The 17,463-nt window shown below is 38.9% G+C and overlaps 1 protein-coding gene and 1 non-coding gene across 3 annotated transcripts in view; both read left to right on the top strand.

The window, feature by feature from the left end:
• NEDD4 (NEDD4 E3 ubiquitin protein ligase) overlaps positions 1-12,474 on the top strand; it is a 129,127-nt gene extending 116,653 nt beyond the window's left edge. For both annotated transcript variants that reach the window (XM_012783074.3, XM_012783072.3), the window contains 11 exons: positions 1,272-1,501; positions 2,195-2,316; positions 2,407-2,477; positions 3,587-3,682; positions 4,010-4,083; positions 4,344-4,404; positions 6,719-6,778; positions 6,865-6,972; positions 7,640-7,736; positions 10,400-10,472; positions 11,069-12,474. In XM_012783074.3, the coding sequence (XP_012638528.2) occupies positions 1,272-1,501; positions 2,195-2,316; positions 2,407-2,477; positions 3,587-3,682; positions 4,010-4,083; positions 4,344-4,404; positions 6,719-6,778; positions 6,865-6,972; positions 7,640-7,736; positions 10,400-10,472; positions 11,069-11,171 (1,095 nt within the window). In that variant the 3' untranslated portion in view covers positions 11,172-12,474. The remainder of the gene's footprint in view (positions 1-1,271; positions 1,502-2,194; positions 2,317-2,406; positions 2,478-3,586; positions 3,683-4,009; positions 4,084-4,343; positions 4,405-6,718; positions 6,779-6,864; positions 6,973-7,639; positions 7,737-10,399; positions 10,473-11,068) is intronic.
• Positions 9,979-10,082, top strand: LOC142871656 (U6 spliceosomal RNA). The gene has a single exon (XR_012919887.1). It is a non-coding gene; the product is annotated as a U6 spliceosomal RNA (small nuclear RNA).
• Positions 12,475-17,463: the final 4,989 nt, after the last annotated feature.

Here is a 17,463-nt window from a genome sequence, read left to right as displayed (position 1 = left end):
ACATCCCCTGAAAATAAGCCCTAGGGTGTCTTCGTGAGGAAAAATAAATATAAGACCCTGTCTTATTTTGGGGGAAACCATGATATTAGCAATCATCCTGCTCTTTTAAGTCTCAGTTTCTCACATACACACCAGATTATAAATTCTTTGAGGAAGCAACCACACCTTATTCCATGTTTTAATTCCCTACTTTCCCCCATCCCTGGGTAATGCCTACCCAGCAGGGGGCCTGGCCCAGAGTCGGTGTCTGATAAATGCTTACCTGCACTGGCTGCCTCGTCTCCAGTCTAAAACTGCTTTTCTCTAAGCTTACCGTTTTTTAATGGCATAAGCAGCAGAGGAAACTGCTTATATTTTGCTTACATTGCTTATATAAGCTGCTTACATTATTATGTTTCTATAGAGCTTTCCATTTTCCCTAAATATATTGAGAGTGAAATTGATTTTGTTTTTTTCTTAGAACTAATAACCTCCTTTTCTTTTTTTTTGAAGTGATACAGCGTTGTTTTCTCGTACTGGTTTCCACTTGAAAATTGCACATAAACACTCAGGAATAAAATACTGAGATATATTTTTGTAAAAATTCACAGTAAGATCTGCCTAAGGCATAGTTATCTATATCTGCCGCATACACGAAGAACGTACACAAGATTAGTGGGGCAATGCAGCTCACTAATTAAAAGCAGAGACTCGGGAGCAAAGGCTTTCTTAACTTCTGCCTTCTTCGTTTCTTCGTCTGTAAAAAGACAATAATAGTAGCTTTCATACAGTGTTGTTATGGAGTTAAATGAGTTAACTCACCATTCCAGGGGAACGGTGCCTGGCACAGTCTGTGAATGTTAGCATCTTTAGTGAGTGAAGCAGGACAGACTCCAAGGAGGAATGGGGGAAGTAGGGAGAACCCTGAGCGGTCAGGCAAACAACATGTGGCAGGCAGTGGCTAGACTGGATCACAGAATGGTGTTCATTGGAACTTAATACAGAAAGGGCTTTTAATGGCATGCCTCCATGTGGGCATTAGCATCACTATCAATAGCTTCTTCAGATCTGAAAACCAGAAATGTGTATTATTAAGTGATGAGAGAAAATGCATGAACTCTTTCATATCATAGAGGAAAATTAAGACAATATACCTAGTTGTGTGAGCATATTCCTTAAAGAAAAAGGGACTCCACAGGCAGGCGTGCAGTGAGTGGTATATAGCTTTTATGAGACATAAACTTGTCATTCTGTTGAATTTGATTCAAACCAGTTCTTCTCTGGGTTTTCAGAATGACATTCCAAACAAACTTGAAATGAAACTTCGCCGTGCCACTGTTCTCGAGGACTCTTACCGGAGAATCATGGGCGTCAAGAAAGCCGACTTCCTAAAGGCTCGACTGTGGATTGAGTTCGATGGTGAAAAGGGATTAGATTATGGAGGAGTCGCCAGAGAATGGTTCTTCCTGATCTCGAAGGAAATGTTTAACCCTTATTATGGGTTGTTCGAATATTCTGCTACGTAAGTACCTTTACGATGACTGTATACAGAAAAAGGAAGAAAAATCACTGCTTTAAAAATAAGCATTGTATGTTATGCCAGAAAAAGGAGATTATAACTGATGTTTGAGAAATGACTTTATACATGACATAAAATTAACCATCTTAACCATTTTCAGTATTCAGTTTAGTGGCATTAAGTACATTCACACTTTGTGCCACCGTCACCATCATCCATCTCTAGGACTTTGTCATCCTCCCAAAATGAAACTCTGTGCCCAGTAAACACTAACTCCCCACTCCCTGGCGACACCATTCCACAGTCTGTCTCTAGGAATTTGACTACTCTAGGTACCTGATGTAAGTGGAATCATTCAATATTTGTCCTTTTGTGACTAGCTGATTTTACCTTGACACATGGTGTTTTCAGGGTTCATCCATGCTGTAGAATGTGTCAGAATCTCCTTCCTTTTTAAGGCTGAATAATATTACATTATTTGTATATATTACATTTTGTTTATTCATTCATCCATTGATGGCCATTTGGATAACTTCCATCTTTTGATAGAAATTGCTATTTTTAAAATCATTAACTCTAATGGTTAAATGTGGTTTTCAGAGAGATAAACAACTCTAAAAAGAGGGAGAAAATTTATAATTATTTACTATATTAAAACTTTTCAAGAGGAACATTTCAATGTGGTTGTCTTCACAGGGATAATTATACCCTGCAGATAAATCCAAACTCTGGACTGTGTAATGAAGATCACCTCTCTTACTTCAAGTTTATTGGTCGGGTAGCTGGAATGGCAGTTTATCATGGCAAACTGTTGGATGGTTCGTATTAACTATAAAACTTTTTTTAAATGTAATTATGTGTTTTCTTTCACTTGGTAATCATTTTAAATATATTTGAATTTTTGCAAGGTTTTTTCATCCGCCCATTTTACAAGATGATGCTACAAAAGCCAATAACACTTCATGATATGGAATCAGTGGTATGTCTTTTTCACTTATACTTAATATAAAGGAAATATAATTTAATGAGCAACTTGAACATTTTGAGGAATGAACTTTTAATGATATAGAAATTAATAAATTATGTTTCAAAATACAAATGAAGTTTTCCCCCCAACATTATGAAAATTTTCTAATATATAATAAAGTTGAAAGAATTTCATAGTAGATGTTTGCATATCCACCACCCATAATTGGCTTTTTTTTCTATATTCACATTATCACCTATCCCTCAATCCATCTTAGTCTTTTCTTGCATTCAAAGTAAGTTGCACATATCAGTAAACTTCCCGCTAAATACTTCAACAATGCCATACGACAGTTAATGTATCTTTTGCATCAGTATTTGAATTACGATCATATGTGATGGTGTATATTTTTAAACGGCAGTCCAAAGGCAAGAGCTTGTGGTTAGGCCCCTACAAAGAAACAGAAGCCCAAGGATGAAATCCCTGACTATAGCCTTTTTGTTTGCTGCCAGTGCTGCTGAGTAGCCTCATACAATATGTGTACACATGGATTCCAAGACTTCTCCTTAGTACCAAGTACATTTTTTATTCTTGTTGTACATTATAAGTGCAAACAGTATGATGTTTTAATAAATCATAAGATTGCAGTTATTTTAGTTAGTTAATTGAGTTGCTATATTTAACCAGAAATTTTTCTTTAACTTGGGCCAGGCATAAACAACTACCTCCTCAGAGCTACTTAAACATTTCACCCACAGTCTCATAGGCATATAAGAAAGGTGCCAGAATGTTCCTGGATATCCATGGAAGTTAGGATTTATCTGAATACTGCTTTATGTAACCCTCTAACTGGGTTATAAAACCTATCCGTCCTCTGCTCTCACATAGGGATAGATTTCTGGACCTTTAAGCAGGCAACACTGTATTGATTGATGCATTTTTATTCTTGCACTTACCTCACATCTCTTTTTGTAATACATGCATGTGTGTCCAGAAAGGATGTCCAGCTGACCTTTTCATTTTTCACCCAATTATTCAGACCCTCAGAATACCTTTTTTTTTGCAAGTTCAGGTGTCTTTCTTGTATATACAAATTTTAAATATGCAATTTTTCTATCTAGGATAGTGAATATTACAATTCCCTAAGATGGATTCTTGAAAATGATCCAACAGAATTGGACCTCAGGTTTGTCATAGATGAAGAACTTTTTGGACAGGTTTGTGAAATTTGATCAATTTAAATGGTATATAAGTTGTAAAACAAATGTTGTAACTTAAGATTAGATGTTAATGCATATATTCAACACATTTCTGTGCTCCTTAATTTCCAGCATCAAAAGCTATTTCTCAGCAAGAATGTATACTTTCTTTGACATTTGACTCATTCCATATTTATTTTAATAAAACTAATATTTTAAGTTTTCTTAGCTTTTACCTTTTGACTGTATTTAATTTAAAACACCAGGTTTTTGGTATAACCGTATGTATACTTTTAACATTTTTCCCACTAAAATAACATATCAAGGGATTGTGTTTAATTTTAGACACATCAACATGAGTTGAAAAATGGTGGATCAGAAATAGTTGTCACCAACAAGAACAAAAAGGAATATATTTAGTAAGTATCTTATTAGTTAATATTTTACTGGAAATAATGTTGTATTTTATTCCACAAAGACTCTTCCTACCTTCTTTCTCTTTCCCCTTGGCCAGAATCTCAATGTTCTTTTCCATAACAATGCAGTGTAGCACACTCACATTCAGCTTTTGCCTTGGGTTTAGCTAGTCATTATGTTTTGTTTCTAACTGGAATAAACATGTCTTAAAATTTTTTCTCGGTTCATGTGAAAAAGAATGAAATGTTTTGTTTCTTTTTAGTCTTGTAATACAATGGCGATTTGTAAACCGGATCCAGAAGCAAATGGCTGCTTTTAAAGAGGTATTCATTTTCTCTTGTTTGCTCTTCTCTAATTTCAGGGTACATCCATCCGTAAGTTGCAAATATAGGGCCTCATCACATCTGAGACAAACGAGTATACGGCTTGCTACATAAAACCATTCTAAATTATATTTTATGTTAACAAGATGAATATTTTAGATGCTCACTGTTAAAATTCATTCAGCCCTCCATCCCCCACACTTTTACCAATCCCACTCCCTCACCATAAGTAATCTCAGGGAGAGCAAAGGCACGAGAGTGCTGTAGGGATAGTGTAATACCTTGTTTATTGGGATCCCATCATACATGTTGTTTTGTGACTTGCTTTCTTCCCTTATCAAATATTTATTGGAGATATTTACATGTCAAAATATATAGCTATCTTTGTTGCTGTATGTTATTCATAATATAAATTCATAAGTTATTTAAGCCTCCCCAATTGGTGGACATACAGGCTATTATCAGAGCTTTCATTTCTTAAGCTAACTTAAGTATGTATCACATGCTTTTATTTATTCAATATCAAGCACTGTGTGTCTGGTGGCTGTGCTAGGCAAAAAAGACATAGGTCCTGCTGTCCAGGAACATAGGATTTTAAAAGTGAAATACATAGGTGAGCACAGAAGAGAGGTTTGGAATAGGCAGGGGAAGGGACGAGGAAGGTCTGGAGGAATTAGCCAACCCTAGAGCAAGGGGCAATGCAATTCTAAGCAGAGGGAACAGCGTGTGTGAAGTCTGGCCATAAGATAGGCTATGTACACATAAGAGAAGAGGCGAGTGGTTCAGTGTGCTGGATAAGAGGACGTAAGAGGGGAAAAATAAGCCTGAAGAGCTGAGCAGACCAGATTTTAAAGGGCTTGTTTGTTAAGCAGTGGAGTTGGGAGTTTTTTCATGAGTCCAGTGCAGGGAAGGCAGGTGGCATTAAATGCCATTAAACATAGCTGGGCAAGGTGGCTCGTGCCTGTAGTCCCAGCAGCTCAGGAGGCTGAGGCAGGAGGATCGCTTGAGCCCAGGAATTACACTCCAGCCTGGGTAAAAGAGCAAAGCTCCATCTCTCAAAGAAGTAAAAAATTTTAAAAGGCTCTGGAACAATAAAATGGCAAGATTCAATTTATGTTTTAGATCGTTCTGGAAGTGGTTTGTAGAGTGGGTTAGAGGAGGGCAAAAGTAACAGCAGAGAGTGCCCAGCAGAGCTGGGAAAGTGCCACAGTGATCCTAGTGGGAAATGGTGAGGACAGCTATATATTTTGACATGTAAATATCTCCAATAAATATTTGATAAGGGAAGAAAGCAAGTCACAAAACAACATGTATGATGGGATCCCAATGAGGTGGTGGTGGGAAGAGAGTTGTGTGTGCATCTGAATGGTGTTCAGGGAGGGAGCCTTAAAGGACAGAGATCTGGGGTGGCAGTTATGGATTTGGGCATCATCTGCCCACATGGAGGGAAGCTGCAGACTTAAGATGGAAAACAGGAAAGAGCAGTGGCAGTGGATTGCCCCACACGTGGAGACTTGGGACCACCAGCATCTCAAATTTTGTTTTGAATGGATGATTTTATATGAATGGAGAGTTGAATGGATGGTAAAAGGGAGACTTCACAGGAAATTAAAGGCAGATACAGGTATGAAGAGTAGACAGTTTCAAGAACAAAGATGTTTTCAACAATATCATACTGCAAAGAAGTCAAATAAAATAAGAGATTGTGTTTATTAGATATAGCTGCAAAGCTGTCTTTGACCTTTTCCAGAATAGTTTCAGGGAAGCAGTGGGCTGGGGGATAAGATAGGAGATGAGCAGGTGGATCAGGGAGTGTACAACACTGTCTATGAAGAGAAAAGGAAGAGAGGCATTTGCTTTTTTGTCTTATTTTTAAGGTAGATATGGCTTGAACACACTTAAATGCGTAAAGAGTGAGCCAGTAGAGAGAGAGAAGTCTAGTGAGAGGCGCTCCTGAGGAAGCAGGTGAAGCATTGCGGGAGGGCTGGTCAGGAAGAGGAGGAGGGAGCTTGAGGGAGTTCCATCCCACATAATTGCCTATTTTATCTCTCAAATGGAACTTAACTACCCTGAAGAAGGGCTTGAAAACTATGAGGAAGTTTTGAAGCAGCCACTTTGAGGAAAATAAGTGAGAACACACTGTGGACACAAACATTTTCTTGCCCGTATTGAGATCTCAGTTAACAGCCCATGATTGTAGGGTGGTAGGAATTCACGTGGCTGTGGGGATTCTCCGGCTGCACTCAGGAGCTGAAGTACGGGAACGTCCGCTGACCCTGCTAACCAGGTGTTTAAATACATTGTTTTCTTCTAGGGATTTTTTGAGCTGATACCACAGGATCTCATCAAAATTTTTGATGAAAATGAACTAGAGGTAAGAAATATTGTCTGCATGTTACAAGAGGAATTTTGTACCTGGTATTTTTTCTTGCTCACAGTTTGACGTTTCTTACGCTGCAGCTTCTTATGTGTGGATTGGGAGATGTGGATGTGAACGACTGGAGAGAACACACAAAGTATAAAAACGGCTACAGTGTCAATCATCAAGTCATACAGTGGTTTTGGAAGGTGACTTAGAACTTACACTTTCATAACTTACTTTTTGGTAGATTCGATCATATTTAAGTCCGTTCTCGATTAACTGTGCCCGTGGATTAGATATACATAATACAGAAAAATAGAGTCCAGCAAAAATTATCTTTGATTTTATAATATACATATATATACACCCCTTCTGGGTATGGTCCCAACCTCTATAATATTTATAAATAGGTAAGCAAAGTGTTCTATAGTAAATGGTAATGACAGGCTGAGATAGGCACCTAGTTTTCTACTGAAGTGTAGGCACTCTAAGAGAATTGCAGTAACCTGCAGTGTACTCTTAGGGACTCCTGCATGGCTCCTTGAAGTTTTCTCATAGGTAAATATGCGTCTCATTCAATACTAACAATAAATACAATTTTTAAAAAGCCATGCAGCACATGAGAAATTTTGTTACTTCATTAGGTTATAATCCCATTCTAAAGAATTGTCATGTAGCCTTATAAATAAAGTGTTCAGGAACTTTATAAACCACCCAGAAATGTAAATTTAAATAAAAGAAACATTTAATAAATGTAAATTTAATAAGTACTTATTAATGCTCTAACTAAATTCTGGTAACATATTTTTCAGGGTAATTGTTTTACCTTTTTCTCCAGTGGTATTCCCTAAATGATGTTTTTATCTTATTCAGGCTGTTTTAATGATGGATTCAGAAAAAAGAATAAGATTACTTCAGTTTGTCACGGGCACATCCCGTGTACCTATGAATGGATTTGCTGAACTATATGGTAAGGATTTTCCATAGATCATTAAAGAAATGGAGTAAGCTAGTCTCACTCTGTCGCCCCAGCTAGAGTACAGTGGCATCACCATAGCTCACAGCAACCTTAAACTCCTGGGCTCAAGTGACCCTCCTACCTCAGGCTCCTGGGCACAGACTTAGGCACACGCCACTGTACCTGGCTAATTTTTCTATTTTTGGTAGAGATGGGGTCTCACTCTTGCTCAGGCTGGTCTCGAACTCTTGACCCCAAGTGATCCTCCCACTTCTGCCTCTCAGAGCACTAGGATTACAGGTGTGAGCCACTGCACCCAGCCTAAGCTTCTATCATTTATATGAACATTTAGCTTATTTTAAAAAGAATTAAGCTTTTTAAATGATACAATCAGACACACTGAAGTGTAGGCCAAAATATACTAACACCTTCTAATCAGATAATGAAAGAGAAAACTGGAAACATCAAAGGGCTTAGTTATTTTCTGTTTTTGAACTTTAAATTCTATTCCCACTATGGTTCCATTACAGAAAAACCATTACCTCTAGTGTGATAGTCAAGGGAAGCATTTAAAGTTCCACAGAAGGTTAGTAAGTATGCAACAAAAAGCAAAGATTGTCATAGTAGAATACCTTTGGGGAAATGCTGGAGCAAACAAAGTTAAATAGATTTCTTCAAGACTTGTTCAGAACCTTTACTGTAAAATTTAAAAAAAAAAAACACCTTTTTTTTCAAAACTTCTTTGATCATGAAATATTTTTTTTTCTTTTGTGGTGGGAGTTAAAGGGTAGAGAAACTCATTATGCTGCTATTTCTCATTGATTTCTCAGGACTAGGAATATGACTGCATATATCTTTTTTTCAGAATAGTTAATATTAATGCAGTTTTCTATAAAGTGAAATTCTGTACACCCTATCAAATTTTTCCATTGATTGACACATTACAGGTATATTTTATTAAAAAGTGCTGTTTTTGATGTAGATAATAGCAGCTTTTCTCACTGATTCATATTCTATTTATTAGAATGATATTTACTTTTAAAAATAGCAGGAATACATCTTTTAGAAAAGGTGTAGCTGAAGTTAGAGCCCTAGTTAGAACAACAAATAAGAATTGTTCTGGGAACCGGAAGTCAGGAATTGCTGCTGCCTAGGAAATCGCTAAGCCGAATTTTTCATGCAATTAGAAGCAGTTACCATGTGATGGGATTGCCAACCCCCTCTCTCTTTGACAAACCTGGTCTCCTTGTTCAGCTTCATGTGTGCGTGTGTTTGCAGAACCGGTCAAACAGCTGCCACGTCTCACAGTGGTTAGCTTTACTACTAACCAGCTTGCTCATTCCTTGCCTAATTGGACTTCTTAGGCTTTGTCCTTTTAGTGGTTTCACCTGACTCCTTTCTTCTCTTCTCTTTACTTTAGCCAGTAGTAGAAAAAAAAACTAGATAGGATAAGCAAATGCCATTTCTAGCTCCTCTTCCCTCTTTTATGCAACTCAGGTCTATAGCCATCTGCTGATTTCAAGCACTATTTGGAATTTTGGAATTTCCTGCACACAGAGCCAAAGTTGTTTGTGTTAGAATGTACATTCAAATTCTTATGTATTTACAGAAGTTGCCACAAAATGTTAATATTACAATGTAATATTGTATAGCCAATAAAAAGTATGTTAAACTTATGTTATTTGAGTTTTCACAATGGATTATTTAGGCAAGAGAATCAAGAGACAGAAATATATATGATTCCATGTTATGGAAAACAATGACAAAAGAACTAAAATTTTAACTGAAAATAATTGTGACAGGTGATATGTGAAAAGTTAGGCTTTATTTCTGGCAAATACACACACACACTTGCATATGATTATAAGACGTGAAGAAAAGTATAGAAAGTTACAGATTGGGTTGTCAAAACTGATTACCTGGTGGTGGGGGATGTTGAGGGTTGGAGAAGGAAGAACTAAGCAAAAACTCTGAGGAACGAGACAATTTCTAAAAATGTCTGTAATAAAAGAAAAATTGTTGACTGTGTAACATGATCACATGCACACAAAATTCTCTCTGTATTTATGCACGTGCACAAAAAGATTCATGACAGGACATATACCCAGGGTTAATGGTAGGGTTTGAGGTGATTTTTTTTTATATATATCCTTCATTGTATTTTACTCTATTGCATTAAGTTTTTACAGTGAGATCATTTGTACAGTCAGAAAAAATTAAAGCCATCTACGGTAGTACTCAAAAAGGAAAGAAAGTGCTCACTTTGGCAGCACATATACTAAAATTGGAACGGTACAGAGATTAGCATGACCACTGCACATGGATGACACGCAAATTCATGAAGTGCTCCATGTTTTGCAGAAAGAGAGAAAATGCTCATTTTTTCTGCATACCCATGAAGGAAATTGTACATACAAATGAAACTGTGTACAGACAGGGCCAGGAAACAGCAAGGCAGAGTGATACGGTGGTCACAAATGACCTGACGAGGAATCCTCATTTCCCAGCTGAACAATGAAGCCATCAATCATAGGACAGTCTTCATTAAGTTAAAAAAAAAAAAACAGATTAGTTCCCTGTATATGTAAGTTCTACACCAGAAAAAGTGGGTTTTGAAATGCCTACAGACTCCTGTATAAAGTAAATGAAACCAAAGAAACTCTTTTTCCTTATAGGCTCAAACGGACCACAGTCATTTACGGTTGAACAGTGGGGTACCCCTGAAAAGCTGCCAAGAGCTCATACCTGGTAAGCAGTTGCTTAGACCTTAACTGAACAGTCCTCAGGAAGCAAAGTTCCTCTGTTAGTCTAGCTATAGCAAGTCGAGCCCCTGCTGTGCTGTGCCAGTGGCAGCTGTGGAGAAGGAGTCAGTGACACTAACCCAGGGACAGGTGTTTCTTTAACCAAGTCAGTCTGGACTTGAAGTCCAGATAGCTGAAGATCAGAGAGGCCCATCTAAACTGTTGACTATATGTTGCCTCTATCTCAAGAGAGACTAGAACTTTCCATTTGGGAGGCTGAGGTGGCAGAGCAACCCAGACATTTGGAGATGGAAGGGAGGGCAGGAGAACTTCTATCCCAAGAGGGACTAGAACTTTCCATTTGGGAGGCTGAGGTGGCAGAGCAACCCAGACATTTGGAGATGGAAGGGAGGGCAGGAGAACTTCACCAGGGAGTCATGGGAGAGAGTCCATGCCTAGAGGCTAATCCCATGTCTTCCTTCCACCCCTGGTGAGAACACGTCTTTCTGTGTAGTTGGAACGTATGAGTAGCAGCACTGCTGTGTTCGCTGGAGCGATACTTTGTCAGTGTCTTTCATAACCAGTTCCTCTCTGTTCCTTCAGCTTTAATCGCTTGGACTTGCCACCCTATGAGTCATTTGAAGAATTATGGGACAGGCTTCAGATGGCAATTGAAAACACTCAGGGTTTTGATGGAGTTGATTAAACCGCAAGTAACAATCTATGGTGTTTCTACTGCCGCAGTTTCATAAGCAAAATCTTGGCTTAAAATTTTCCACGGAACTGCTAAACCTTGGCCACTGATTCTTCCCAGATATCGGAGGACATCGTATGAAAGCATTGGAAGAGAGATAGTATGACAATTTGACCGTGATCTCAATCACTTTTTTAAAATCACGTCACCAGTGTGGCATTTACACAGTTGTTTCGTTATATCTTTGGAGTTCACGCTATAGGATGCAAGTCCTGTGTGCCTGAAATAGTGAGTTTTATCCTTGACATTTACCTCTTGTATAGTATTTGCCAGGTGGTTCTTTCTTAAACTACTGAAGTTATAACTGTGAAATGTGTGTGATAAATGTCATGTGTGAAAAGTTTGATGCTTTTTGAGAAGGAAAACTGAAATTTGGGGGAAAAGATACTTCGATGTTGAGTAACCTACAATATATTTAGTGCTACTTGCAGCTATTTATTATTTTGTAGACCTGCCTAATGCACCTTACTGCCCAGATTTTTAGATGAACCTTGGAAAGTGTGTTACCTATATTTTTAGTTAACTGACTCACTTGCAAAAAGATTGTTTTCTTTTTCACTTTAAAAGTATTTGCCTTTTGCTAATATGCAGTTTTACCAAACATGTGGTTCATAAGACGTGTGAAGCAAATTCATATTTGCAATGGGTGAAAAGTATGATAGCCTTTCTCTTCAAACATTCAACGAAAGCTCCACAAAGCAGTATTTTTAAATATGCCTTGAAGAACTGAGTTAAATGTATAGTACTTGCCTTTACTAGTCATTCTTTATACTTGTACAATTATGTAGTAAATATGTTTACAGGGTTTATTATGTTTACAGTTTAAGCTAATTTCTGTAGTTGCATTTTTATATTTTTAGTATTACTTTAGTAAAAGAAAAACCAAATAATTTGTTTAAAATAACCAAAGAGTAGTTATAATGCATAGTTTGTATTGAATTGCCATATTTCTTATGCTTTTAAAAAATACTGTTTACCATGAAAATGTTTTATTACAAATCCAAAACTCTTTAGGCAAAATGCTACAGGTATAATCCTACTTTAACCAAATTGAAGTGTATAAAGACCATGGTTGCATGCATTCAACAAACATTTATTGAATGCCTGCTATAATGCATAGCACTGTGCTAGGCCCTGGCGTAAGAGTTGTCAGCTTCAAAGAACTCTAGCTCAGTCCTTATCCTTAAGAAACTTACAAATGTATAAATGAATTTGTAAACAATCAAAAGTAGGGGTAAGCAGAATAAGGCAAAAACGAAAACGTTCTACGGTGCAGTATACCTGCAAAGATAAAGTTTGCCAAGACTATATGTTTCATACCTATGTTGGAATGATTATATAGCAAATGCTCTTACAAAAAAGTAAACCAGGCCGGGCGCGGTGGCTCACGCCTGTAATCCTAGCACTCTGGGAGGCCGAGGCAGGCGGATTGCTCAAGGTCAGGAGTTCGAAACCAGCCTGAGCAAGAGCGAGACCCCGTCTCTACTATAAATAGAAAGAAATTAATTGGCCAACTAATATATATATAGAAAAAAAAATTAGCCGGGCATGGTGGCGCATGCCTGTAGTCCCAGCTACTCGGGAGGCTGAGGCAGAAGGATTGCTTGAGCCCAGGAGTTTGAGGTTGCTGTGAGCTAGGCTGACGCCATATCACTCACCCTAGCCTGGGCAACAAAGCGAGACTCTGTCCCAGAAAAAAAAAAAAAAAAAGTAAACCTGTTTCTCAATATGGTATCTTGGTATTTAGAAATAATTGTAAATATATATTATGAATCTTCTTAAATACATACATACATATATATATGTATGTGTGTGTATATATATATATACATATACATACACACACTCTATGAGAATTGTAAAAAGTACTCTGGTTCTTGGTTTGAGTTTGTTGGGGCATAACATGAATGAGTACCTGTCAGCACCTGGTAGACATCTCAAATGTGAGAGTAGCAAAACCACTTTCTTAAACACCACATCATCAGCTCAGTTTAGGGAAAGCAATGCCCAGATCAAGGCACGCTGCATTTTGTCTTCACCAGTGTCAACCAGCATTCAGCCGTGAGCACCAGGTGTAGTCCTGGTTCTATCACTTACCACCTGTGTGAACTGAAGCAACTCACCTAGCCTCTTTGGACTCATGTTTCTTCATGTGTCAAATGAGAATAATCCTGCCCACCCTCATTGTCGTATCAGAAATTGGAAAGTGCTTGGAAAAGCATTATACAATCAGAAGAGGCTTAGTGCCAGCCATCACATTTTGTCAAATCAGGTGTACAAACTGACTCTACTCCCAAAGAAGAATCTATTTAAGAATAAAGTGACTTCTCATAGACAAGGAAGTAGGAATTTATCCTGATGTTAAATAAAGATATATATATATATATATACACACACACACACATCTGCTTTTCTATATATGGATCTTACCATCAGAATTCATTTTCTCCACATAAGCAAAGTGATGTTAATATGGGCCATTGCATTTTGGAAATGTCCTCATTATGTAGAATTGAATGTGAAAACTGTTTTTGTTAAAACAAGGTTTTACCACATGATTGTTTAAACATCACTTCTGTGAAATATCATGGCAGACGTGGGAGCTTGAGAAAACATGAAGCTTTCATTTCATCTGACTGATACTCAGTTGAATGATCCTGTGACTCAGATAAACCATGGTGTCAGTGAAACCAGACTCACTCCCGCCAGCCCCAGCCACAGACCTTCATCCCCTTGGTCTCCCAGGTGTGGGCTGCCAGAACAGAAGAAACCTGTATCAAGAAACACAGCCCCTCATCCTAAATAGAAAAGTATCCCAAATGTATTCTGCTGGAGAATCAGCAGGCACATTTTCATAAAGCAAGGACATCATACTTTTCTGGAAATTATAAGCACATAATTTAAGCCTATATTTTTTCTAATTAAAAAATTTTAACAGACAATTGTATTACAGATGCACTTCATCATAAGTCAAATTTAAATGGTATTTGTTTTTTAGTTTTCTATTTATAATGTTGAAGTTATTCCTTATAAATATCAAGTTAAACATAATTCTTCTGATTATAAACTATTTGACATTATTTTTTAAGATCTTCTGATATGGTAAATATATATCAAGATTGATGTATCGAAATTTATTGCATAAAGTATAAAATGATTTTTTTAAAACCTTAATTCCACAAATAAAGTTCTATTCTAATTTAAAAAGCAAAACTGTGGTTCATTTTTAAACAGAAATGTTTCCAGACCAGTGTGCCGGGTGATAACTTCTTACCTATTCCTTTGCAGCAACACATGAAATTCTCAAGACAATCTTTATTTCTTTTGGCTTTTAGTAGAGACAGGGTCTGTGTTGCCCAGGCTGGTCTTGAACTCCTAGCCTCAAGCAGTCCTTCAGCCTCAGCCTCCCAAAGTGCTGGGATTACCGGCATGAGCCAGCACGCCCAGCTCTCAAGACAATCTTGAACTTACGTCTTATAAACTCTTAACCACAGATAATCAATCTCCACTTTACACAGAGTTCATGTTATAAAAGTCTAGTTGTTAGTGAAATATCCAGAAGACAACAAAGTTACAAAGGGTTTCAGACACACTTCTGCTCATGAAAGAGGCCAGCCTTGTAGCCAACCACTATTCAGTGCCAACCATCTGAGTGTTAATTGTTTCTGGGGAGTTCTGAGTATTAATTCAGAACTAAGTATTTTATCTTTTCCTCCTCCTTGGGCACTGAGAAGTTGCCCAGTTAGAAGAGAATCCACTCTGTGCCTCTCAAGCCAGCCCAGGAAGCTGCTGTTCCAGCCCGGTGTTTCTGCCACAGTGTAGACCATAGCTATTACTCGTTGGAGCTCAGGCCACTGCCCTCAGCGTCCACCTTTCCCATCCTAACCTGCTCTGGCAGTAGCCAGCCCACACCGTGCCTCACCTGTACAGGACGTTCCTGCCTTGCTGTTCACCAGGGCAGACATTTGTAAGTGATATTAAACTAAGGTGTTAGACTCTCAGGATCTCTCTGTGAAGAAAGGACCTCAGTGGATTCCTGTGCATTTTCCTAGAAAGTTAAAGACTATCCCTGTACTAGCCGCCTGCTTCTGTTCTGCGAGCCTCTTCCCCTGCAATCCATCCTATGCAGTCCCTTCAGCACAACTGCTTTTTCCTTTTTATTAATAGTATACAGAGACCGGGCGCGGTGGCTCACGCCTGTAATCCTAGCACTCTGGGAGGCTGAGGTGGGCAGATTGCTCAAAGTCAGGAGTTCGAAACCAGCCTGAGCAAGAGCGAGACCCTGTCTCTACTATAAATAGAAAGAAATTAATTGGCCAACTAATATATATATAGAAAAAAAAATTAGCCGGGCATGGTGGCACGTGCCTGTAGTCTCAGCTAATTGGGAGGCTGAGGCAGTAGTATCGCTTGAGCCCAGGAGTTTGAGGTTGCTGTGAGCTAGGCTAATGCCATGGCACTCACTGTAGCCTGGGCAACAAAGGCTCAAAAAAAAAAAAAAAAAATAGTATACAGATTTGACTAGGTCTCTACTGCAAAAAAAACCAAAAACCTCTGGGAGCTCCCCAGAGCATGAAGCCCAAACCCATTAGCATGGAATGCAATCTGTCTCAGTTGCTCCTTCCTTCGTATCTCACTCAGGCCCCCTCCAGCCCCTAATCACCACAAACTCCTCTGCACCTGCTCTACCTGCACAGCTTCACCCCTCATTTCTACTTGATAAATCACTCCTTTTTTTTTGGACGCAGTGGAAAGGCACTGTGGCCTCAGCATTGGCCTCAGTATATACGAGCACGGGTGACATTGCATTGCAATTCTTTGTTTACATAATTCTATCCTACACATTTCTGGGCAGTTTGAGGACAAAGGCTACTTTGTATACATCTTCATGCGTTCATTTCCCAACACAAATCTTTAATGAATGTGACCTTGATCTGATAAATACTGTTTGTGTGTCGAATCCATTCAGCGCACAGGTACGGGGCACCTACAACGTGCCCGGAACCATGCAGTGATGCACAGGAAGCTCTATATTTCAGCAGACTTTGGGGACCATATAAATATTCCTGTGCAGAGGGGCTTGATTGAGACCCTGCTGGGTGTTGGGTTCTGCAGTAAACACTTTATGTGGATCCCATTTAATCTTCATAAAAACTCACCGAGGCAGGTTTTATAGGCTCAAGGACTAGTAATACACCTGAGGCCACACAGCTTGTAAACTCAGCGGATTTACGAACCACAACGAAAAAGAAAAGCGATGGAATCCAACAAGCAAATGACCCAGGTGTGTTAGTTTTCTTTTGCTACACAACAGAGTGCCACAAGCTTAGCAGCTAAAAACAATACCCACTTACGACCTCAGGCTTCTGTAGGTCAGGGTCCATTTGGGCTCAGCTGGGTTCTCTGCTCGGGGTCTCACATGGCCTAAATCAAGATGTCTGTGCTCTTAGCGCCTCCCAAGATCCTAAAGGCTGTTGGCGGAATCCAGTTCCTAGTAGGTGTGGGTCTGAAGTCCTTGTCTTCTTGCCAAATGGCAACTGGGGGCACCCGCCTTCTAGACATCACCCCCATTCCTCAGCATTTGGCACTCTCCATCGTCCCGCCAAAAAGGCTTCTCATGCTCCAGACCTTCTCTCTCATGTCCCCTTCTGCCACCAGGTGGAGAAAATTCTCTGCTTGTCAAGGCTTTCTTGAACAGATGAGGCCCACCTGGATACTCTCCCTTTTTGAAGGTCGATTGTGCCACAGGCATAACGCAGTCATGGGAGTGAGATTTTTATCACATTCACAAATTGCAGGATTGGGGGACGAGAGATCTTTCCTAGAACATTCTGCCTCTACGCAAGGTGAAGGACAGAAACGTAAGATGGTGGAGATTCAGCCTGAAAAAACACTTAACTATATCTGATTTTATGATGTGCGCTTCGCTTTGCCATTCTTTGCTCACGAGAAACCAGATAAAGTAATGCTAACATCAGCTGGCAGAATCCAATGTCAGCAGCCGTAAATTCCCGAGTCATTACTCTCAGGTGAGCCATTGGTTTGCATTTTGCTCAATAGCATCAAGGTTGAATTGGCCTGAAATTAGATTCAACTCATGCTTGTCAGCTTTCTTGTTACATAAGGAGAAAGAAAAAGCCATAGCTGCTGCTTTTATTTGTTTGGAAGGTTGGTTTTCTTTCCAGTAAAAACCATAATCAGGATTATGGGGGGGGGGGGCAACCAAAACAGAGCTATGAAGGGA

The sequence above is a fragment of the Microcebus murinus genome, chromosome 6 (assembly GCF_040939455.1).
Source record: "Microcebus murinus isolate Inina chromosome 6, M.murinus_Inina_mat1.0, whole genome shotgun sequence".
Lineage (NCBI taxonomy): Eukaryota > Metazoa > Chordata > Mammalia > Primates > Cheirogaleidae > Microcebus > Microcebus murinus.
This window is presented reverse-complemented; position numbering and strand designations above follow the sequence as displayed.